Below are 25,947 nucleotides of genomic sequence, written 5' to 3'. Positions count from 1 at the left end.
TAAATTCTTGATGTTTTTTAGGTTCTCAATGTATCTTAAAATACGTTAGACATGAAATTCGTCAGGCGGTAAGTGTGTGTCTAATGAACCGAACGTACAACCAAGAGCGTTATTTTCAAATTAAAGGACTTGTACACAAATGGAGTACACTACTGACCAGTGACTAAAATGGTGTGCTGGTTTAATTACACTTTGCAGGTCAATTATTTGGCTTAACGTTAGATTATTATAATTTTAATTATAGTATTCTGTGGAAACTAAATGTATCAGTTTGTCCTGGCATGATGATAACATTGCAAGTTAAAGCTACATGATGTAGTAGATTACTAGGCTTTAACTTAAGGAGGTTTAAGATCGTATGTTGCTATGGTGGTGGAGGTGGAGAGCTTTTTTGGGGTGTACATGCTGTACTGCACCAACCCCAAATTTAAAGGGCGCATCTACATCGGCTTCACGGTGAATCCGGAGCGAAGGATCGGGCAACACAACGCCGGCAGACACAAAGGGGGAGCAAAGAAGACCAGCGGCAGAGGACCATGGTAAACAACCACTAACAGCTTTTAAATATTACCGCATTTAGACACTCACTGACCGTTTTGGATGATTAGGTGGGTTGCACTGTCGCCCTACAGCCCTGAATCTGACTCACTGTGACCTTAACTAGGATAAAGTGGTGGAAATACAGACAATGAATAAAAAAAAAACAAAAAAAACAAAGCTTGTGCTGGTATGGGTGAATCAGACACAGCAGCGCTGCTGGAGTTTCTAAATACTGTGTCCACTTACTGTCCACTCTATTAGACACTCCTACCTAGTTGGTCCACCTTGTAGATGTAAAGTCAGAGACGGTCACTCATCTATTGCTGCTGTTTGAGTTGGTCATCTTTTAGACCTTCACCAGTGGTCACAGGACGCTGCCCATGAGGCACTGTTGGCTGGATGTTTTTGGTTGGTGGACTATTCTTAGGTATTTGGCAAATTATTTTTACCTAAAGAAAATTACAAGTGAAAGACAGATCTAAAGGGCCCAACATTGGCAGCATGTTAAACCTCAATTGTTACTTATTGCTCCAACAATTGAATTGATTTTGTGGTTGTAAAGATTTGCTTTATGTTTTATTTACATTTCATTGGGTGGTAATATACAGTGTATCACAAAAGTGAGTACACCCCTCACATTTCTGCAAATATTTTATTATATCTTTTCATGGGACAACACTATAGACATGAAACTTGGATATAAAATAAAGCAATAAGCCACGAGAGGCTGTGCATTACTGTGATTTTAGCACGTGGATGACGTTTTTCTAAAACTTCTTTCCCCGTGCTAAAATCATAGCAGTAACACACGGTCTCGAGTGGCTTATTGCTTTTATAAAACGGCGGTCAACATAAAATATAATAAATACAACAATGTTTAATTCATAAATGTATTTATTGTGTATAAACTTACAATAAAGCATTCTTCCGCGACGCAAAATAGTTCGATTAACAGTGTTGCTAGGCAACATGAGGGCGAAAATAACATTAATTTTTTCTATTCAGTGGCGTATTAATATGGAATGATGTGAGGTGGTCATAGGTGTGCGTTTATCTGGGATTTTACAACGGCTTCGAACGCGGCTCAGCCAATCAGATTTTAGGACCGGAACTATCCGTTTTATAACTTAGAGTAGTCAGTGTACAACTTGTATAGCAGTGTAGATTTACTGTCTTCTGAAAATAACTCAACACACAGCCATTAATGTCTAAATAGCTGGCAACATAAGTGAGTACACCCCACAGTGAACATGTCCAAATTGTGCCCAAATGTGTCGTTGTCCCTCCCTGGTGTCATGTGTCAAGGTCCCAGGTGTAAATGGGGAGCAGGGCTGTTAAATTTGGTGTTTTGGGTACAATTCTCTCATACTGGCCACTGGATATTCAACATGGCACCTCATGGCAAAGAACTTTCTGAGGATGTGAGAAATAGAATTGTTGCTCTCCACAAAGATGGCCTGGGCTATAAGAAGATTGCTAACACCCTGAAACTGAGCTACAACATGGTGGCCAAGGTCATACAGCGGTTTTCCAGGACAGGTTCCACTCGGAACAGGCTTCGCCAGGGTCGACCAAAGAAGTTGAGTCCACGTGTTCGGCGTCATATCCAGAGGTTGGCTTTAAAAAATAGACACATGAGTGCTGCCAGCATTGCTGCAGAGGTTGAAGACGTGGGAGGTCAGCCTGTCAGTGCTCAGACCATACGCCGCACACTGCATCAACTCGGTCTGCATGGTCGTCATCCCAGAAGGAAGCTGACGCACCAGAAAGCCCGCAAACAGTTTGCTGAAGACAAGCAGTCCAAGAACATGGATTACTGGAATGCCCTGTGGTCTGACGAGACCAAGATAAACTTGTTTGGCTCAGATGGTGTCCAGCATGTGTGGCGGCGCCCTGGTGAGAAGTACAAAGACAACTGTATCTTGCCTACAGTCAAGCATGGTGGTGGTAGCATCATGGTCTTGGGCTGCATGAGTGTTGCTGGCACTGGGGAGCTGCAGTTCACTGAGGGAAACATGAATTCCAACATGTACTGTGACATTCTGAAACAGAGCATGATCCCCTCCCTTCGAAAACTGGGCCTCATGGCAGTTTTCCAACAGGATAACGACCCCAAACACAACCTCCAAGATGACAACTGCCTTGCTGAGGAAGCTGAAGGTAAAGGTGATGGACTAAACCCAATTGAGCACCTGTGGGGCATCCTCAAGTGGAAGGTGGAGGAGTTCAAGGTGTCTAACATCCACCAGCTCCGTGATGTCATCATGGAGGATTGGAAGAGGATTCCAGTAGCAACCTGTGCAGCTCTGGTGAATTCCATGCCCAGGAGGGTTAAGGCAGTGCTGGATAATAATGGTGGTCACACAAAATATTGACACTTTGGGCACAATTTGGACATGTTCACTGTGGGGTGTACTCACTTATGTTGCCAGTTATTTAGACATTAATGGCTGTGTGTTGAGTTATTTTCAGCAGACAGTAAATCTACACTGCTATACAAGTTGTACACTGACTACTCTAAGTTATATCCAAGTTTCATATCTATAGTGTTGTCCCATGAAAAGGTATAATGAAATATTTGCAGAAATGTGAGGGGTGTACTCACTTTTGTGATACACTGTATGTGGTTATATGTATCTTTTTAATGAGGGTTTACATTTTTTATAATACTATAAACTAGAGTGCCAAGAGCAAACAAATAGACACTGGAGACCAATCAAAACTTGTATTTGTATGGTGTATTTGTCTTTTATGGCCTGGAAATGCTTTAATGAAGAAGCCTTGTAATTTCAAGTAGTTTGCAAAGTTGTATTGGAAGCTGTACAAGTTGTAAGAATACAGTGGATGTGTCTTAAATAACAAACTGTGAACACTGTTTAAACCCCAGAAGTGCTGCTGTGTCTGGTGGATTCACTACAGCGCACAGAACAATCCTCTACCCAAGTATTAACTTGTCTATGGTGGCTCTTTTCCTACAAATTGTGCATGGTGGGTGCAGTCTGAAAGTGTATACCTAACATAGCATTCATGTGCTAAGCATTAAAGTGGTCAGTGAGTGCAAGTTCAGGACAGGTGTACTTAAATCATGATGGATTATTTTAAAAGTAGTGAAATGCTGTTCTCTATATAATTCTAGGGAGATGGTGCTCATCGTCCATGGGTTTCCATCTGATATTGCAGCTCTAAGGGTAGGTGTGTTTTATCTTTCATTTCTTTTTTATTCCTGTTTTTCCAATGCTTAAGCATTTGTTAATAGAGCATTACCAATATTTAACCTATATTTGCATATTACTATAATTATGGATATTAATAATATCATTAATAATGTAACTGCAATTCTCCTGTTATTGTTTTCGAGCACTTTTTTCCTAATGTTTTGACATGACTGTATTGTAACAAACATCATGAAATGTCATGGCTAACTCTGATACAAATGTATTCACTGCCAATGCTTTATTAGTATGTTTATTAATGATGACATTTTTACACAGGCTAAACCTAAAACTCTTGAATTAAAATTAGTTTATGATAACAGGCTAGTTAGTACAATATATAATCATGCAGAATGATGCTACTGAAGAATAAAGGCAGAATAAAGTTTTTTTTGCATCTCGGGGCTATGTAGCTCGGCAGTCAAGGTAATGAACTGTTGAAATTGGCATTGTTGAATAGTTGCTTGCATTCTAGTCAGTCAGATTGTAAAATCCTTTCTATAAAGGTATCTGTTAAATGTTAAGAATGTATTCCAACGTGTGCTCTTTTATTTTACCCTAGTTTGAATGGGCGTGGCAGCATCCCCACAGCTCTCGCCGCCTCTCCCACGTGACACGGCGCACCTGCAAAGAGTCTAGCCTGCAGTTCCACTGGCGTGTGCTTTCCAACATGCTCCGGGTAGCGCCGTGGAGCCGTCTGCCCCTCACCGTACGTTGGCTAAGGCAGGAGTACCGGATGGATTTTGAGCCTGGGCTGCAGCCACCACTTCATATCCCTTTAGCTTTTGGCTGTGTACGGGCTAAAAAGAAACAGCAACAAAGTGACAAGGAGCAAGAGGAGGGCTGGGTGGAACGATGCTTATTGTGTAAAGGAATTATGAAGGTAGGTTTACACCTCAATCATGATTAATTTCTTAAGCCCTGTTTTGTGCTGTATCAGAAGGGTTTTTGAGTAACTATAAATAGCATGGTCTGTTCTTTTCCATGTAGGCTGCAGATAGGCTGCCCTGCTTCATTCCATCCTGTAAGATGGTCTGTCATCTTATTTGCCTGGCTAAACATTTCTTAAAGTCAGAGCCCAGTCATCTGCTTCCTGTGGAAGGCGAGTGTCCTGGCTGCCATAACTCGGTGCTGTGGGGAAATCTGATTCGACGCAAAAATGGCTGCTATGGCGATCTAGAAGAGATTACCTCATATTCCTCTCAGGTAAAAGCTACCAAATGTCAGTCTGTTAATTGTGATTAGTAAAGCCTAGTATGCACATCAATAAGTCAAAGAATTTGTACACCTCACACTGTATGACAGAATCACAATCGCCAATGCTGTGTGCCTCTGTAGAAAATGGTACGAGACTGCTGAAATGATCTGATCCACTTATGGTTTATGTACTTCTTTGTGTAGTACCAAATTGAAAAAATGCTGACAATTTAAATAAAAGACTGGCTGGGGAAATGCAGATGAAAATAATAGTCTAGATCAGTGGTCCTCAACCTTTTTTGCACCACAAACCGGTTTCATATAAGATATAATTTCACGGACTGGCAGGGGCGGGAGGATTTAAAATAAAATTGTACGACGAGCATAATAGAAAACACAAAGTGCATAACAATACTACTTGCTAATGATGGAAAATCAGTAGGAACTAAGGGTGATAGGAGACAGTAACACCCAAAGTGTGTTCTTTATGTCTAGTGTACTCCGTAACCTTGTTTTGGTTGCCATCGCTGCAGAAAATTCCTTTTCACAAAGATAGGATGTTGGAAATGGAAGCAGTGTTTTTATTGCTTTGGTAGCGATCTCTAATTATTTATTCTTTCTGTGCGGCCCAGTAATAAATGACCACCAGTGGTTGGGGACCACTGGTCTAGATTGTTAGATTGGCTATCTAAAGGGGCCTCAATCACCAGGGCCTCAATGGCTTCAGCAGAGGTTAAAAACCAGTATCAGCGAGGACAGTGGTAGCCTAGTGGGTCGAGCTTTGGGCTATCAACTGGAAGATTGGCGGTTCAAATCCAGGCTCTGCTATGCAGCCACTGTTGGGTCCTTGAGCAAGGCCCTTAACCCTGTCTGCTCCAGGGGCGCCGTACGATGGCTGACCCTGTGCACTGACCCCAGCTTCCAAACAAGCTGGGATATGCGAAGAAAGAATCTCATTGTACTGTACATCTGTATATGTATATATGACAAATAAAGTATATCTCTAATATCTAAACACAGTCATTAATACAAAAATAATAAGCCTAAAAGTATTAGGTATAAGTGCAGCCCGCAAATGGCCCACATGAGCATTTTAAGAGCCTTTGAAGTCTGTGCTCTAAAGCAGCCTTTCTCAACCAGGGTGCCGTGGCACCCTGGGGTGCCGTCTGGCTTCGTCAGGGGTGCTGTCAAAAATATTCTGATAGTGATGAGTCGTTCGCGAACGATCCGATTCTATTAAACGGCTCTTTAAAATGAACAAAAGGAACCGAGTCGCGCTCCTGGGAGCCGCTATATACAGGGGTTGGACAAAATAACTGAAACACCTGTCATTTTAGTGTGGGAGGTTTCATGGCTAAATTGGACCAGTCTGGTGGCCAATCTTCATTAATTGCACATTGCACCAGTAAGAGCAGAGTGTGAAGGTTCAATTAGCAGGGTAAGAGCACAGTTTTGCTCAAAATATTGCAATGCACACAACATTATGGGTGACATACCAGAGTTCAAAAGAGGACAAATTGTTGGTGCACGTCTTGCTGGCGCATCTGTGACCAAGACAGCAAGTCTTTGTGATGTATCAAGAGCCACGGTATCCAGGGTAATGTCAGCATACCACCAAGAAGGACAAACCACATCCAACAGGATTAACTGTGGACGCAAGAGGAAGCTGTCTGAAAGGGATGTTTGGGTGCTAACCCGGATTGTATCCAAAAAACATAAAACCACGGCTGCCCAAATCACGGTAGAATTAAATGTGCACCTCAACTCTCCTGTTTCCACCGGAACTGTCCGTCGGGAGCTCCACAGGGTCAATATACACGGCCGGGCTGCTATAGCCAAACCTTTGGTCACTCGTGCCAATGCCAAACGTCGGTTTCAATGGTGCAAGGAGCGCAAATCTTGGGCTGTGGACAATGTGAAACATGTATTGTTCTCTGATGAGTCCACCTTTACTGTTTTCCCCACATCCGGGAGAGTTACGGTGTGGAGAAGCCCCAAAGAAGCGTACCACCCAGACTTTTGCATGCCCAGAGTGAAGCATGGGGGTGGATCAGTGATGGTTTGGGCTGCCATATCATGGCATTCCCTTGGCCCAATACTTGTGCTAGATGGGCGCGTCACTGCCAAGGACTACCGAACCATTCTGGAGGACCATGTGCATCCAATGGCGGTGCCGTGTATCAGGATGACAATGCACCAATACACACAGCAAGACTGGTGAAAGATTGGTTTGATGAACATGAAAGTGAAGTTGAACATCTCCCATGGCCTGCACAGTCACCAGATCTAAATATTATTGAGCCACTTTGGAGTGTTTTGGAGAAGCGAGTCAGGAAACGTTTTCCTCCACCAGCATCACGTAGTGACCTGGCCACTATCCTGCAAGAAGAATGGCTTAAAATCCCTCTGACCACTGTGCAGGACTTGTATATGTCATTTCCAAGACGAATTGACGCTGTATTGGCCGCAAAAGGAGGCCCTACACCATACTAATACATTATTGTGGTCTAAAACCAGGTGTTTCAGTTATTTTGTCCAACCCCTGTATATATGTTTATTTCTGCGCAGTTCAGCTGTAATCCACCCAGTCCGCTTCCATCAGTAGAGGGAATTAATCATAATAAGAGCTGTTTATTATCGAAATTCAAATCCGAAAACGGAGCGCGTGGAGCGAGCGAGACACACACACACACACACACACAGAGCGCGAGAGAGAGACACTCAAAAGAAACTTTATAGGCATGACAAATAAGGACATTCGTATTGCCAAAGCAAGTTACAGAGAAATAATAAAAATAAAAATAAGAAAGAACAAAAATATACAAAACAATTACATGTGCAAAAAATATAAAATAGAATAAAATATTAATAATTTAATATTTAAATTATTAATATATAAAGACACACACACACAAAAGAGAGAGACACGCACACACGCAAGAGAGAGACACGCACACACACAAACTGATCGTTATTACCTCATTACTGTAAATATAAAAAATTTTTGTTATTATTTTGCACTGTTTTTATTCATATTTTATTCTATTTTATATTTTTTTGCACATGTAACTGTTTTGTATAAATTTGTTCTTTCTTATTGTTATTTTTATTATTTCTCTCTAACTTGCTTTGGCGATACAAATGTCCTTATTTGTCATGTCAATAAAGCTCGTTTTGAGTTGAGAGAGCCGTAACCGAGCTACAGAGAGAACATGCAGAAAAGAAGCAGTGCTCTTAGTATAATGACAAATAATTGAGAAATAAACTATAAACTTGTTTAATTATGTTAAATCTGATTCGTTCATGGCACGAACTGAGCTTTTCGAGCCTAACTTACATCAAGAACAAGTACAGGGAGCGACCGAGGGCTCTGGACCAGGAGCCCCATTTCTGCCTCTCATCCATCCCTGCCAGAATAGGGCGATTGTGTGCATCATCCCAGGCTCAGGTTTCCCATTAAAATTAAGTCACGTTTACCCCCCCCCCCAAATGACACCTTATGGTGTGTGTGCGTGTGTGTTAGCAGTCCAAGGGCTTGCAGAGTGTACGTTTTTTAATACATTTTAGACTGGGGTGACTTGACATTTTGCATACTTTCAAAGGGTGCCGTGACGGAAAAAAGGTTGAGAAACACTGCTCTAAAGTACATCAATCTGTGGAACACAATAAAAGAAAATTGTTGAAATATTTTGATCATCAGGCAAATAATAAAGCAAGATGGTTCATCAACTCAATCTGATTGGCTCGCAAATCACTCGCAGACTAAAGAAAAATATCTAGCATGCTAAATATCTGGATCCCAAAATCATGTAGTGTGAAAAGTGTTACGAGCAGATTGTGACTGGAAGTGAGTGCGGTGTCGAACTACTGCCATTGAGACACAGAGTGAGGGGAAACCCGGGTGAAGAGTTGTAGCCCAAATGTGTGGGGCATAATATAGTTTCTATCAGAATACATCGGCACACACACAAGCTTTACAGTATTTGTGACCTTATCGCTCATGCCAAGCCGTAATACCAATGTTGCATTACAAAAGTGTTTACCTTCAACTCTCTGGCTGGTTGCATAGCCAAATCTACTCCTTCACCCAGATTCATTTATTTTTACTCTTTGCTTTTTCACTGCATATCAGTGCACAAACTGCTTGGATAGCTCGCTTCTTGCTGACATGCATTTTTGGAGATGGTATCGTTACAAGCGTAGTTTGGTAAACCAGACTGATTCCTCCTGGGTTACGGTGCTTGGTTGGCACAGCGATCTAATGTACTATCTCACCACCGCTGAGAGCAGAGTTCAGTGCATACTGTTTTTTTATTTTTTATTTATTTTGGCTGAGATCAGAGTTTGAATCCCAGTTGTGCTATTGGGAGGGAAACGGCTATGGCCTCTGCTGTCTGGTCAAAGTGGTCACACTAACAATGGATAATCTGCAGGGTTTAGGATCTCTGTCCAAACACAATGCAGCGCTTACTGAGACTCCACTGCAGGCAGGTAAAAAACTGTGCGTGGTCAGAGAGGGATGCTTCTATGATTGCTAGCGGTGCTAGCGGTATGATTTCAGCGGAAATAGGATGAATACACATCTGGTTTACATTTAGGTACATTTGGTACAATCTTGGCTTTATTTAAAATCACTTTTAAAGTAAAGTACAGCATTAGATTAAGATTTCTAGTCATTCTAGTTATTTAGAAATCTGTTGTCAGATGGTTGTCATTTGGAAGCAGGACCATACACATGCCAGCCAAGTGTTATTTAGTATGTTGTATTGTTTTAACAATTCACTTTCTTCATAGACCTAATGCATTAATGCATATCCTTCTAAAGATGTGCATGATCTTGTTAAATGATAATGCTAAAATGTAATTAGATTTCTCATCCAAATATCTTTGTCATTTGTTTTTCAACAGAGCCACTGGGCAGATGAGTTACAGATGTAAACAGATCAGGTCAAGCATTGGTTTCAATTCCCAACTCGTATGGAGAAACTGAAAGGTTTTCTGTTTGCTAATTAGAGAACATTCAATTAAGACACGAGTGTAGAATGACCTCTGGTTTTATATTATGCTCTAATGATCTAAAATCATGTTTTTAAAATCAACACTTTTATGACACTGAAAACTAAATGAATTGTAATAATGCCTTTGTGTTTTTAAACATATTCTAGTCTTGCAGTATGAATTCTTGGTGTAAAAATATTTATGGAACAATAAATAAAATATTTTTTGTATTGATGTATCTGTTTCTTGCCTTTTACTGATTTTTGTAGTTTATATATATATACACAAGGGATCTTCAAAAAGTTTCAGCCCTTTTACATTTTCGTTCAAAACATGGGTGGGAGGAGTAGTAATTGGAGAGAGCTTATAGTCTGGATTTAGCACCATTTAATTTCCACCTTTTGGACAGCTCAAAGAAGCTTTAAGGGGAAGAAGATTTTTATGTGATGATAATGTGAAAGCAGGGGTGCATCAGTGGCTATGTGCTCAACCAAAAACATTATTATTATGTGGTACTCAGCAAATACAACAATGTGGTCACAGCATTGTTACAACCATTGATGTAGTCATTTGCAAGGATATAGAGAGGGAGCAACAGTCTGAGACCACCAGTAAAAATTATTCTATTTTGCATTTTTATTAAATTTAATTAGGGCTGTCAAAGTTAACGCGATAATAACGCATTAACGCGACCTCAATTTAACGCGATTAAAAAAATTAGTGCCATTAACGCAAATTCTAGTTCATGTTGACACTTGACTGGTAGAACAAACGTTTTAATGTCGGACTTGCCACCGTTTTTCATTTGCGGTTTGTTAACATAATGTAACCGATCGTGGTAGTGATGCACTTGCTTAATAAAGAAATAAATACACGCTATATTCACAAGTTGTCGGGAGCAGAACACTTTATTACACTTAATTAACTTCTTCTTCTGTACCGAATACCGGAAAGCTGAGTCGAGCACGTTAGTTCATGAACTATGGAAGCCCCAAAGGGTCAAAACACACTCACTTCGTGTAGAAACGTCCATCAAACCATCGTCACGATACAACCACAGACAAGTCTGATACAATAACTACGCCTTATCCCACCTAAAGCACCGCTGATCTACAATGTTTGCTGATGGAGAAATTCTAACCTACAATCTGACATTTACTGCCTAGTATGTGAGTGAATAAAACTCCCTTACAGTTTTCTCTTGTCCCAGCAGTTTTTAACATCAGTACATTTAGCATAAAATGTGTTCACCATTTTAATTGTAACATTTCACTTAAAAATCCTTGTTTTCTATAACATTTACACAGATTTTTTTTTAATGCGATTAATCGCGATTAACTATATGAAATTCTGAGATTAATCGCGATTAAAAATTTTAATCGTTTGACAGCCCTAAATTTAATACAAAGTGTTTATTACAAAAACATATAATTAGTTGATACAGAAAGTATAGCATAGTCTATGATGAATGTAGTGGTGCGTCAGTCATGGTGTTGTTTATTCTGTAAATATTGCAGACGGCTTGATGGCACTGATGGCAGCACATCTCTAAAATCCCAATATAAGTCAATCGTACCCTCACACATATGTAAGTCACCCATGCCATGGGCACTGATGTATTATCAGTGCCGACTGGGGCTTAAACACCCATGTCAGTTCAACAGTGGTTTCCAGCCTTGCTATAAACAGACTGAGAATTTTTCTGGATTTCCTGAATCTTTTCACAATATTATGGGATGGTAGATGGTACAAGACTAAATTATTTGCAATCTTGCACTGAGAACTGACTGACAATTCAGTTCACAAAGTGGTAAGCCACTGCCCATCCCATTTGGTGGATCCTTTCATACCCAACCATGAATGATTAAGTATACATTTTGCATCTGTCTTAATTTTTTTGTGTTGCAGATATCAAATTCCAAAATATACAATCAGGCTGGTCAGACAAAATTTCCTTGTACTTAGTAGTTAACCAAAGTTTTAAGAGAATGAATATATGACAGATTCTTGTTTTTATTTCATTTTACAGAAACAGTCCCAACCTTTCTGGAAATAGGCTTCATAAGAATGATGTATTATTCTGCCTGTATATTTTATAGCCGGCATTTAAATGTCTATAAATGTTTATACATAAATGTCACAGTCCATGTTTTTACATGAGTAAATCATTTAAACAATATGAGGTATATGAATATATACCTATAGCAGCCTATATATGTACCATATGAATATATGTATAAATGATTATCATAAACATATAATGGGTTAATAGTGACCAGAAAGTGTACAACATAAAAAATTTATGTTTTTATGTTATTATTACAAGTAACAATGATGTTTCACTGTACTAAGGAATGTAAAAACTCAAAACTCAGTTATAAAAGAAATTGAAGGGCAGTCACTCAATTAAATTGATAATTGTACTCAACAAAACAAGATACAGTGGAGATTTTGTTATACAACAATAAAAGTCTTTAAATAAGAAACCACAAGCATTGTTATAGAGTTGTCACATTGCAGCTATAACAGCCTTCACTCTTTTGGCATGATCTTCATGAACATGAAGTGTGTCTGTTGAAATGTGCACTCATTCAGCACAACAGTCTGGTACTGATGTTGGACAATGGGGCCTTGTTGTACAGCTGACGTTTCAATTAATTCTGAAGATGTTCTGTGGGATTAAGGTTCAGGCCCTGTGCAGACCACTGTTAAACTATGTCTTTATGGACCTTGTTTTGTGCATAGTGGCATAGCCAAGCTGAAAAAAGTAAAACAGCCTTCTCTAAACTGATGCCACAAAGTTGGAAGCATATGCTTTATTACGAATAACTGATTTATTACATGATTTGCTAAGTGTCACATTCAGTAAGCTTACAATATTTTTTTTCATCAACTGACTATGTTGCTACCCCAGTCTCTATGAACAGGAGGAAAAGAAACCAACCAGTGGTGAACAATAATAAATCAATTAGAACATTGAGAAACTACTTGATTCAGCATTCAGGCATTCTAAGCAGGATGTGTTTAGAACATCGTCTTTGAATAAAATCTATAGTTCATACACACATTTCTTGATTTCCCCAACTGCCAGATTCTTCTATTATAAGTGAGTTTCAAGTAAATATTAACATTTTTGTCCAAGGTAATCTAAAACTTACACAACACATATAGTGGTTTGATATTTGGTTAAATAATGCTGGAACACTTCATTAATATTTGTTAGAAACCCAGTATATACGTTTGTGTGAGTATAATATGCATTAGTTATATTTAAACACATTCAGTTAGTCACAACACAACAGTTAGTCAAATTTTGTTAACAGATTGGTGTGATTCCTTGAGATCACTGAGCTGCTGGGGGTGCGTTCACCACTATCACGGGCTGAAAGAAGAAACAAAGTTAAAAGATTAGCAATGATCACTGTGGAACTCATGTGTGCAGTGCTGTGTGACTCGATTCTTACCACATTACTCCTGGGTGAGCAGCACTGAATCACTTTGCAGCAGAAGGCAGCTAAGGTGGCAGAGAGAGCAACCTGAGTCGCTTGCACTAGCATCTCTATACCAATGATATGTTCATATATGTACTGTAAAGAAAAAGAAGAAAATAGGGATGTGTGTAGTTATATTATTCATATGCGTTTGCTAATAGCCCCTTTTGTGCTTTTATTTAAGACTTTTTTTTAAATGCCATTCTTTTAGAGAAACAGTTTTTCAAAAGGCAACACACTAATTCTTTTACTCATCTATTTACAACTAAGGGCAATTTAGAGTAGCAAATTCACCATCTGTGTGTTTTTGGGAAGGTGCAAAGAAAACCAGAGTACCTGGAGGAAGCCTACGGAGGCTCTCTTCCATTGTTTTAATTATATATTATTATTTTAATCATTATCATTAGTTTATTTATTCATTAATTTTCAATCATTGCTTTATCCTGGTCAGTCTATTAAAGTGCACCAATTTTGAACATATCAGTGAAGTTTTGAAGTAGGGGTTTTAAAGTGTTTTAAAAGGTGCTCAGGTGGCACAGCGGTAAAACACACTAGCACACCAGACATTTCAAACTCGTCGGTTTGAAACTCAGCTCTGTCATCCAGCAGGATCTGTATGTCCTTTACTGTTACAGCTCCCTGTACTGACTTAACTGGGCCATATGATGCACACCCCCTACGACACGTGTGCAACAGCCACCTGCACGAGGCGGGTTCACACAGAGATCAGTACCACATACATAGAGTCAAACACTGATCTCCATTATTCACCATCTCTGTGCAGGAGCTTTTGACCAGCCAACACAGGTGTTTTTGTTTGTTGACCTGTTTGACCTTTTTCAGTCTGGAAGAGACTTTTGTTAAAATCTGTCCTTAAAACATTTGGCTACAGTGATTAAGGTTATTCAAGTTATTAGACTGTAGATGACTAATATGTCAACTGTACATCAACTACTGTATATCTCAAGGCATTGGTGGAATCCATATCTGACAGGATTGGTGCTGTTATTAAAGCAAGAAGAGACATAACCAAGAATCAAGCTGCATTCAAACGATCCACGGCAAAACCACTTTTGCACTGGCGCCGGCATTGTTAAGTAAGGCATCAAAGGCAGATTTACTGCTTTGACGCTCGATTTTTACAGCTTGCCACTGTGCTCAAAGTTAGTTTGCTGCTGACCTTTTCAAAGCATTGCCAATGAGATCAATTGTTTATACGATGTAGCCAAAAGCAAAGCACAAACATGATGGAGAGAAACTGATTCTGTTTCACAAAAACCCGAACTGTTGTATTCAACGTAACATTGAAAAAATATGGCATGGTGACTAGTAAAGTATAAAATGGTGTTCTTTTTAAATAGCATGCTCACGTTTATTAATTGTCCAATCACCTGTTGTGGCTTCATAGCTTTTTAATAAGATTTAATACCCCTTTCAAAATAATAAAGTTGGGTGCTGAGGTGGCGCAGCGGTAAAACACGCTAGCACACCAGAGCTGACATTCCAAACTCATCGTTTCGAAACTCAGCTTTGCCATTTGGCAAGCTGAGTGCCTACATGAATAATGATTGGCTTATGTTCAAGGGCAGGGTGCTGGAGGGGACCTCATAACTGATGCAATTATGATCTCTGCTGGCTGATTGATGGTGCCTGCATAGAGTCGATGGATAATAGGAATCAGGGTGTGTCTCTTCATACACAAAAGCTGATTCACATATGAACTCGCCTCGTGCTGGTAAAAAGATGCAGTCGGCTACTGCACACATGTCGGAGGGGGCATGTGTTAGTCACTCGGCAAAAGAATAAAAGGCGTTCATGAAACTGTATTGCTTCAGTCAAAGGGTGAAATTCAGGCTTATTAAGGAGCTACAAAGTCACAACAAGTAAATCAAGGATTAGTAAACTTGGGATTGATATCCATAATGCAAACCCAGTCCCCATTTCACAGTTCACTAGTCTTATGCTGTATTTTTTAACAGTATCATGTTACAACAAAAGCAGTCTCTCCCTGCCATGTCTGTGTGACTCTTCTGACTGTCAAATAAATAATTTGTCTCATTGGCGGCAATTTGAAAAGGTGGCAGACTGGGTTAGATTGAACACTGAGCTCAGCGGCAAGCTGTAAAAACCAGGTGGCAAAGAGGTAAATCTGCACGGTACATGCTGCTCAAGGTAGCGCAGCGGCAAGGGGAGCAGGGTCTCCTTCCATAGGAAACAATGGCACAGTCAGTGCATAAGTGGTGTTGCTGTGTATCGTATTGTAATTACACAAAAAAAATATGTTCATGAAATAACGTGATGGAATAAAAACTGCCTTACCGTCATTCTCTCACATAAGCTTTCTTGTGTAGTGACGTTGTGGTAGGGGTACCAGCATTCGCTGTACATACTGTAGTCTACCATTAAAGCTGAGCTGATGATAAAGCAGATAACTGAGAATGCACATGCCACAACCTGCATCCCCAAACAGGCCTTCAGCTATCAGACAACATGAACACAGAGACATGAACACAGTCTGAAATGCTCATTAATCAGACATTAATGCTGTGATTGTGAATTTAATTAAATTGAATGTAAATGTTTGTTTCCAGGGTGCATTCAGATTGTATTTGCTTACTGTGGGAAGGTGAAGAGTCTGAGCAGCTAACGCCACGCTACCAGCTATTAAGCTCTACAGCATAGAAAGTAAATTCACACTATCAAACAGTGTATCCAAAATAATGAATATGACAACAAAATACCAGAGTGACTCTTTAATTAGTGGTTAATACTTACGACTGAAGACAGGCAAGCACTGACAATGTTTGGTACAGTGGTCCACTTCACATTCCATACGACACATTTAGAACCTAAGTAAAAGAGACTCAGCATGATTTGAGTAACCTGTGGAAAGGACAGAATCACACATTCAGTTGGTTTCTTACACAGACGACAGTAGTAAATGAAAAGTGGTGTAAATACGGATAATGCTATCTACACACCCCTAAAGCTTTGGGTTCTGCCTCCAAATACTTCTGTTCTTGATAGGGGTTCTTCTGAAATTTGACTTCCACTAGAGCTCCAGTTTCACTAGCAGGAATGAGTGCATCAGGTGAAAAATGTATCTCAGCTTGTTCTGAAAGCCATAAAATCAAAGCAATTCAGTTGCAGTCAGTACTAGGGATGTAACGATACACTCTACCCATGATGTGATACAATTCTGAGGTCACGATTAGATTTTTCCTAATTTTTTTAAACAAAATGAAATTGAAGACAAATTATGACAAAGTTTCTTTTTATTATTTCTCTTTAAAAAATAAAATACTGTGTTTGTGCTTAGCTTTTATTTATCTAAATAATGAATGGCCTTTTATTTCTGAGGTACAAACTATACCAAATAATGCTTATTGTGTAAAAAAACTGAAATGAAATTTTAAAACAAATCCAACATTATAGAAATAAATGAATAGTGAATAATATATTTTGCATATCTGAATGTATATATTACTTTTTAGATATTTTTTAGAGTAAATAACTACACACTATTTGTGCAATATTTTCACTTAGTTGTATTTCTTTCTTTTTTTTCCTGTCTTCATACTGCTGTAACAAGTTAATTTCCCTAAGGGGATCAATAAAGTCTTATCTTATCTTATTACAAATAAAGAAAGTATCCTCACATAAATAAATTTGGCTGGAAAATCCCCTACCTGGCAACTTTGTGAAGTGCCGTCAACCAGGCGAGGTGAATCGCGCCAGCGCCCTTTGCTGTTTAAAGTGAATATCGATTCATCTTAAATGAATAACCGATTCGAATCGTGGCACATGTGCACCGATTTTTAACTGTCTTGTGGTGCATCGTTACATCCCTAATCAGTACCCACGTAGACGTACTGTTATTTTAAAAACAAGCAAAGTAACATAAATTCAAAGTTTAAAAACACATATTTAACATGTATGTTATGTCATTTTTTGCAGTGATTAAATAATTGAAACACAGTCTTCTTTTAAACTTCTTTAATTATTGTAGGTTTTCTGAAAATATTACACAATATGCTTGGACAAAATGATACATAAAACATCCAATATTATGTTATAGATACTTTTTGTCACTGTTCATGGCAGAATTTCTGAAAATAAACCAGATTTATTGGTTCTCTGGTATAGAATTAACTCTTTATACACTCCATATGCACTACTATATGGATAAAAGTATTGAGACACGCCTTCTAGTTTTTTTCCCTATTTATTTATGCATTTTCACTTTTTCTCCCAATTTAGCATAGTCAATTTGTGTTCCGCTGCTGTGGATCCCTGATTGCATTCGAGGAGGGCATATTTGCTGCTCACGTGCCCTCCTACGCATGCGCAGTCCTAGCGGACCCCTTTGTTATACCCGTGCTTCTGCACAGATGCCTCTCTATCTGCTAATCAGGGTCCTCACACAGCGTTTAAAGACCCTACCCACTTAATTGGGTCATTTCCCCAACCCAGCAGACAAGGTGGCCAATTAGTGTCTGCTGTGGGCACTGCCAACTGTGTCCACTAGATCTCAGCAATCTCAGCGCTGGTGTGCTAGTGGAATATCCCGCTTTGCCATCTGGGGACCCGCTCTTCTAGTTTGTGAATTCCTGTGTTACAGTCACAGCAATTGCTAACAGGTGTAATAAATCAATTATAAAAAGGATGATACGCTTCTAACTTTACAGCAGTTGTGTACAGAAAGTTATTTTACTGTTCCATCATGACTGTGCCCCTGTGCACAAACCAAAGTCTATAAAGACCTTGAAATGCTTGTCCAGTGGCCTGCACAGAACCCTGACCTCAGCCCCACTGAACAGCTTTGGAATGAACTGGGCATTCAGTCAATTAAGGCTTTCTCTACCAACATCAGTGCCCGGCCATACAAATGCTCTTTTGATTGAATGGGCACAAATGTCCACAGATATACAGTATATGTAGTTCAAAGTCTTGTGAGAAGTCTTCTCAAAAGTGGGGCTGGTGTTATAGCCAAAATGAAGTGTATTCTTGACCATTTTAAAAGATATACACCAATCAGCTATAACATTAAAACCACCTTCTTGTTTCTACACTCACTGTCCATTTTATCAGCTCCATTTACCATATAGAAGCACTTTGTAGTTCTACAATTACTAACTGTAGTCCATTTGTTTCTCTGCATACCTTTTTAGCCTGCTTTCACCCTGTTCTTCAGTGATCAGGACCCCCACAGGACCACTACATAGTAAGTATTATTTGGGTGGTGGATCATTCTCAGCACAGCAGTGACACTGACATGGTGGTGGTGTGTTAGTGTGTGTTGTGCTGGTATGAGTGGATCAGACACAGCAGTGCTGCTGGAGTTTTTAAACACCTCACTGTCCCTGTTGGACTGAGAATAGTCCACCAACCAAAAATATATCCAGCCAACAGCGCCCTGAGGGCAGCGTTCTGTGACCACTGATGAAGATCTCAAAGATGACCAACTCGAACAGCAGCAATAGATGAGCGATCTTCTCTGACTTTACATCTACAAGGTGGACCAACTAGGTAGGAGTGTCTAACAGAGTGGACAGTGAGTGGACACGGTGTTTAAAAACTCCAGCAGCACTGCTGTGTCTGATCCACTCAAACCAGCAAAACACACACTAACACACCAGCACCATGTCAGTGTCACTGCAGTGCTGAGAATGATCTACCACCTAAATAATACCTGCTCTGTAGTGGTCTTGATCACTGAAGAACAGGGTGAAAGCAGGCTAAAAAAGCATGAAACTGATGGACTACAGTCAGTAATTGTAGAACTACAAAGTGCTTCTATATGGTAAGTGAAGCTGATAAAATGGACAGTGTGTGTAGAAACAAGGAGGTGGTTTTAATGTTATGGCTGATCGGTGTATTTTAGCCTTTCAAAACCAGTTTTAATGTGTGTTTTTGTGGTCATTGTCCTTCAGAAACATCCAATTGCATCCAAGATTCAAGAAGTTTGAGGTCATCTTTTTTCTTTATGATTCCATTTACTTTTTAAACTGGCATTAAAATGATCGTAGAACATAATACTTGAGTTGCTGGGTTTAAATGTTAATGTCGAATATTAAAACATCAGTCCTGGTCTCTGTGGCCAAACATTGTAGATCCAAGTGATCTACAATAACCTTTAGCAAGGCTTAAGAATGACAATTTTAGATCAGTGGCACAGCACTTCTTGCACAGCAGCTTTTAACTCCATGCTGACGTAAATCTTGCTTGGCATTTGTGCTCCAGCAGCTTCTAATCACAGACCTGTTTTAGTGGGTTTTAAAATACATCTAAATATCCAGAAGTTTTCCTTAATCAACCATAGAAAACAGGTAACTCTTCTATGTACCTTGATGTTTGTACAGACTAAAAAGTCAACACAGGTTTGAGTTTAAATAAATAACATTACGTTCTCTTGACAAATTTAACCCCCGGCCTCAGTACTTGGTGGAGTATACTTTTGCTAGAGATCACCAATGAGCCAGATATCAGGCAGTAACACTAATTATTTCTTAACAGTGGCATTTTTCTGCTATTTTATTTATGCATCTTCTTCCACTTTAGCATAGGAAATTCGTCTTCCATTTCTGGAGACCCCAATCGTGTCTGAGGAGGGTATATTTGCCTGACACACGTTCCGTCAGACGAGTGCACAGTACACCAACCCTTTCTTATTATCCCATACTTCGGTCGATTCTTGGTGAAGCTAAACCCCCACCCCTAGTGCAACGCAAGCAAATTTTTTTTATTATCTCTGGACCTGTAACAGGGCGAGTGTTATTTTAAGTAAGGTTCAATTTTAGTCTAAGTAACGTTGTGTGTGTGCAGGTTATATCAGCATTACAATGTGTTTAATACACCACTGTTTGAGTAGTGCAGTGGGCAGAGCGCATCTCACATATTTTCCACCCTAGGTTCGAATCTGGCTTAGGGCGAAACTTAAGTAAAACATGCAGGGCCGGTGCTATGGGGGCGCTGGGGTGGACATAACACCCCATGTCCACTGGCAAAAGAAACTACAATAATTATGTAAGCACTGAACAGGACCAGGAAACAAATGAAGAAGGTGGCATGGTCTGATGAATCACATTTTCTGTTTACATCAACTGGACAGCTGGGTCCATGTGTCGGGAAAGAGATGGCACCAGAATGTAACCTTGGGTCCTGGCGTTCATGTGGATGTTACTTTGACACATACCACCTACCTAAACATTGTTGCAAGCAAGCATACCCCTTCATGGCAACAATGTTCCTTTATGCCAGTGGCCTCTTTCAGCAGGACAATACACCCTGCCACACTGCAAAGGTTTATCACCAGTGGTTTAATGAACATGACAAGTTCTTGAGACACTGGTCAGAGCTGTTTTGGGGACTTGAATGGGATCTACTAGGCATTGTTTTAATGTTAGGGCTGATCATTTATAGTACAAGACAGAAAGTCGGTAGACAGAAAGACAGACAGATCACGTCACAACAAATTATGCCTCCAGTACTGCTTATCTGGATGTTATTTTAGTGGATGGACAGACAGATAATGGCAGACATCCCAAGTCTCCCGGAAGTTCCGGGAGTCTCCCGCATATACATAGCAGCTCCCTGATGCCCGCAAGTCAGATAAAATCTCCCGAAATCTAGAACGAGCGGCTAAGAGCACACACACACGTGCACGCAGGCGACACAAATTTTTTTTCCCCATTGCGTGTATTAAATCCGTTATCTGATATACAATCTAACGCACTGTGTAGGGAACATAAATCAGATAGATAGATAGATAGATAGATAGATAGATAGATAGATAGATAGATAGATAGATAGATAGATAGATAGATAGATAGATAGATAGATAGATAGATAGATAGATAGATAGATAGATAGATAGATAGATAGATAGATAGATAGATAGATAATTTATTGATCCAGAAGGAGATTAGAGTCCCAGTAGCATTGTACATTAAATCAAATCAAATACACACTATAAAGAAAACAAATTACAACAATATAATTCTAGAAAGTACAAACACTTTTGACAGATTGAATGTAACCTGAGTTTTACATATATCGCATAGCTACAGAGCAGTTATTAATGATGAGAATGGATTGAGTGTAATAAACAAAATAACATAACCGAATGGAATTAAAAGTGCAGGAAGGTGCAGTTCCAAGTATACAGTACACGGTCTAGATTAAATATAGATTAAATATTAAATATAAAGTGATGAGTGACAAGTATTAAACATTGGATTGGGCCAATATAGCCATAACTATATGTACATTAGCATACATATGCATGTGTATGAATATACTTAAGTACACATACTGTATATACTGTACATGTATATACGCTCAGTCCTTAGTGATCACCGTTGTCCACGAATGCTGGAGTTATAGAGCCTAATGGCTCTGGGGATGAATGATCTTTTTAATCTGTCCGTGGAGCAGCTCAATCAATTGTCTAATATACTGCCTAGTGCACTAAGCAGTGAACATGAATGCATTATCTAATACACTATCTAGTGCACTATGTAGGGAACGTAAATCCGTTATCTGATATACAATCTAGCGCACTGTGTAGGGAACATAAATCAATTGTCTAATATACTGTCTAGTGCACTAAGTAGGGAACATAAATCTATGATCAAATATACAATCTAGTGCACTATATAGGGAACATTATTAATTATGTAATACACTATCTAGTGCACTATGTAAGGAACACAAATCATCATCTAGTTATACTTTCTAGTGCACTATGTAGTGAACATAAATCAGTGATCTGATATACAGTACAATCTAGTGCACTGTGTAGGGAACATAAACCAATTGTCTAATTCACTATCTAGTGCAGTACGTAAGGAACATAAATTCATATCTAAAATACTATTTAGTGCACTATGTAGGGAGCCTAAATCCGTTAACTAATATGCTACCTAAAGCATTATGTAAGAAACATAAGTCTATTATCTAGTACACTATCTAGTGCACTAAGTAAGGAACATAAATTCTTTTCTAAAATACAATCTAGTGCACTATGTAGGGAACATAAATCTATTCTTTTTCACACTATCTAGCGCACTATGTAGTACACATTAATGTGTTTGTGACGCGAACAGTTAGCTTAGTAGCTCAGTTAGCAGCTCCTAAAAGTTCTGTTATCACCCATATCCTTTGGTGTGTGCGAGAGGTTTTTCGCTATTATTCTGGGAGGGGGGTTTGGGGGGTCGGGGTCGAGGTCCGGGGGTACCTCCCTGAAATGAGTTTTTGCAACTTGGGATGTCTGGATAATGTCTTTTCTCCGATTGCACTGATTTAGATTATTGTTCAACACAAGCTTGTTGCTCTGTTTCTGCGTTTTGAGATTTAAATCTACACAAAAACAGACAGATTCCTACGGAGCCCCTTAGGGGTCACTAAGGAAAAAAAAATATGTGAAGACAAATCCGTACCCTCGGTTTAGTAATCCGTACCCTCGGTTTAGTAATCCGTACCCTCGATTTAGTAATCCGTACCCTCGGTTTAGTAATCCGTACCCTCGGTTTAGTAATCCGCACCCTCGATTTAGTAATCCGTACCCTCGGTTTAGTAATCCGTACGCACGGTTTAGTAATCCGTACCCTCGGTTTAGTAATCCGTACCCTCGATTTAGTAATCCGTACGCATGGTTTAGTAATCCGTACCCTCGGTTTAGTAATCCGTACCCTCGGTTTAGTAATCCGTACGCACGGTTTAGTAATCCGTACCCTCGGTTTAGTAATCCGTACCCTCGGTTTAGTAATCCGTACCCTCGGTTTAGTAATCCGTACCCTCGGTTTAGTAATCCGTACGCACGGTTTAGTAATCCGTACCCTCGGTTTAGTAATCCGTACCCTCGGTTTAGTAATCCGTACGCACGGTTTAGTAATCCGTACCCTCGGTTTAGTAATCCGTACGCACGGTTTAGTAATCCGTACCCTCGGTTTAGTAATCCGTACCCTCGGTTTAGTAATCCGTACGCATGGTTTAGTAATCCGTACCCTCGGTTTAGTAATCCGTACCCTCGGTTTAGTAATCCGTACGCACGGTTTAGTAATCCGTACCCTCGGTTTAGTAATCCGTACGCACGGTTTAGTAATCCGTACCCTCGGTTTAGTAATCCGTACGCACGGTTTAGTAATCCGTACCCTCGGTTTAGTAATCCGTACCCTCGGTTTAGTAATCCGTACGCACGGTTTAGTAATCCGTACCCTCGGTTTAGTAATCCGTACCCTCGGTTTAGTAATCCGTACGCACGGTTTAGTAATCCGTACCCTCGGTTTAGTAATCCGTACCCTCGGTTTAGTAATCCGTACCCTCGGTTTAGTAATCCGTACCCTCGGTTTAGTAAACCGTACGCACGGATTTGTAAACTGTACTCTTAGTTTAAAGTCCGTCCGCGGTCACGCTATCTGCGCTACAAGTTTTACTGTGCGCCTAAACCCCGTTTTACGGTAATACAGTTGCGAAGCATTGAAGAGGATAAAGCATCTTTTTACAGGTTAATATACTATATATTACATATAATAATATACAACTGTATATTGGCAACAAAAGCACATAACATGGTAAAATTATGCAAATTATGCAAATGGATAATTTTAAAATTCCATTAAAACAAGTGGAATTGTTATAGACCAATTTGAAAGGTCTAATAAAATAAGCAAATCAAATTGTTTTATTAATGGAATACATTTCAGACATTTTTACTGTAGTAATCTGGGGTGATGGGATGGCAAACTTATTAAAAAGTCAAATCAAAATCTTATCAAATGCCACCCCCACAATCATAAATAACACGAGTACTCACCTTGTGATTTTGAGAATATTTTACCTTAGGAATTTAGAATAATAGGATTGCAAACCAACGTAAAGTGAAATGTACAGTATAAATGTCTGAGCCTCATAAAGTCAGTATGTTTGTTTATTAGGATTTTAACGTCATGTTTTACACTTTTGGTTACATTCATGACAGGAAATGGTAGTTTATCTTCACACAAGGTTCATCAGTTCACAAGTTTAATGTCAAACACAGTCATGGACAATTTGTATCTCCAATTTACCTCACTTGCATGTTTTTGGACTGTGGGAGGAAACCGGAACTCCCGGAGTAAACTCACGCAGACTCGGGGAGAACATGCAAACTCCACACAGAAAGAACCCAGACCGCCCCACCTGGGGATCGAACCCAGACCGCCCCACCTGGGGATCGAACCCAGGACCTTCTTGCTGTGAGGCGACAGTGCTACCCACCGAGCCACCGTGCCGCCTCATAAAGTCAGTAAGTAGAAGCAGAAGTATTCTTCAAGAGTCTGATGGGGTGATTTGATAATAATTTGATTTGCTTATTTAATTGACATTTAAAAGACTCTTGAAGAATACTTCTGCTTCTACTTACTGACTTTATGAGGCTCAGACATTTATACTTTCACTTTACATTGGTTTGCAATCCTATTATTCTAAATTCCTAAGGTAAAATATTCTCAAAATCACAAGGTGAGTACTCGTGTTATTTATGATTGTGTGGGTGGCATTTGATAAGATTTTGATTTGACTTTTTAATAAGTTTGCTATCCCATCACCCCAGATTACTACAGTAAAAATGTATGAAATGTATTCCATTAATAAAAGAGTTAATGCTCTTAAAGAAAAAAGTGGAGTGATTTGATAACAATTTGATTTGCTTATTTTATTAGACCTTTCAAATTGGTCTATAACAATTCCACTTGTTTTAATGGAATTTTAAAATTATCCATTTGCATCATTTGCATAATTTTACCATGTTATGTGCTTTTGTTGCCAATATATATTATTATATGTAATATATAGTATATTAAGCTGTAAAAAGATGCTTTATCCTCTTCAATGCTTCGCAACTGTATTACCGTAAAACGGGGTTTAGGCGCACAGTAAAACTTGTAGCGCAGATAGCGTGACCGCGGACGGACTTTAAACTAAGAGTACAGTTTACAAATCCGTGCGTACGGTTTACTAAACCGAGGGTACGGATTACTAAACCGAGGGTACGGATTACTAAACCGAGGGTACGGTTTACTAAACCGAGGGTACGGATTACTAAACCGAGGGTACGGATTACTAAACCGAGGGTACGGATTTTGTGTTCACATATAATTTTTTCATTAGTGACCCCTAAGGGGCTCCGTAATTCCTGTACAGACATGGGGCGGACAGACAGGCTTATGAATGTGAACACAGTGAGTTCAATGGTGAGTTTTGCAACACTGCGTCACATTACACTGGCCTGAAAAGTACCGCAAACTAAAAGAAAACAAAACACCCCGCAAACTTCCACACGTTTCCCTCTTTACTAGATCATCTGTAATGACCTACCTGCCATATCTGCAGTTCTTGTGCTTTTAAATCGAGTATTGTGTTGTCTGGATGGAGAAATGTGTACTGTCCCCATGCAGTCAGACCGTTTTTTACTTTTCCGTTACACAGTCCCGCCCCTGTGGAAAACTGCTTGTTTCTGATAACGGCCG

At 39.5% G+C, this 25,947-nt stretch overlaps 2 protein-coding genes across 2 annotated transcripts; one reads left to right on the top strand and one right to left on the bottom strand.

The window, feature by feature from the left end:
• The first annotated feature begins 262 nt into the window (after nt 1-262).
• Nucleotides 263-10,149, top strand: slx1b (SLX1 homolog B, structure-specific endonuclease subunit). Its single transcript, XM_062994102.1, has 5 exons — nt 263-539; nt 3,677-3,728; nt 4,315-4,635; nt 4,743-4,958; nt 9,858-10,149. Exons 1-5 carry the CDS (start codon nt 367-369, stop codon nt 9,885-9,887), a joined length of 792 nt encoding a protein of 263 aa, XP_062850172.1. The 5' UTR covers nt 263-366; the 3' UTR covers nt 9,888-10,149.
• Nucleotides 10,150-11,940: 1,791 nt separating this feature from the next.
• LOC134312276 (uncharacterized) lies at nt 11,941-25,908 on the bottom strand. Its single transcript, XM_062994101.1, has 7 exons — nt 25,796-25,908; nt 16,420-16,553; nt 16,214-16,321; nt 16,056-16,109; nt 15,758-15,916; nt 13,412-13,534; nt 11,941-13,329 (listed from the first exon to the last, which is right to left on the bottom strand). Exons 1-7 carry the CDS (start codon nt 25,869-25,871, stop codon nt 13,291-13,293), a joined length of 693 nt encoding a protein of 230 aa, XP_062850171.1. The 5' UTR covers nt 25,872-25,908; the 3' UTR covers nt 11,941-13,290.
• Nucleotides 25,909-25,947: the final 39 nt, after the last annotated feature.

This window comes from Trichomycterus rosablanca, chromosome 4, assembly GCF_030014385.1.
Source record: "Trichomycterus rosablanca isolate fTriRos1 chromosome 4, fTriRos1.hap1, whole genome shotgun sequence".
NCBI classification, from domain to species: Eukaryota; Metazoa; Chordata; class Actinopteri; order Siluriformes; family Trichomycteridae; genus Trichomycterus; species Trichomycterus rosablanca.
This window is presented reverse-complemented; position numbering and strand designations above follow the sequence as displayed.

Coding starts and splice junctions, on each gene's coding strand:
- slx1b (XM_062994102.1), top strand. CDS start 367: ATGGTGGTGGAGGTGGAGAGCTTTTTTGGGGTGTACATGCTGTACTGC. Junction 3,729..4,314: donor CTGATATTGCAGCTCTAAGG/GTAGGTGTGTTT, acceptor ATTTTACCCTAG/TTTGAATGGGCGTGGCAGCA. Junction 4,636..4,742: donor TGTGTAAAGGAATTATGAAG/GTAGGTTTACAC, acceptor TTTTCCATGTAG/GCTGCAGATAGGCTGCCCTG.
- LOC134312276 (XM_062994101.1), bottom strand. CDS start 25,871: ATGGGGACAGTACACATTTCTCCATCCAGACAACACAATACTCGATTT. Junction 16,554..25,795: donor AAGAACTGCAGATATGGCAG/GTAGGTCATTAC, acceptor TATGGCTTTCAG/AACAAGCTGAGATACATTTT. Junction 13,330..13,411: donor GCTCACCCAGGAGTAATGTG/GTAAGAATCGAG, acceptor TTCTTCTTTCAG/CCCGTGATAGTGGTGAACGC.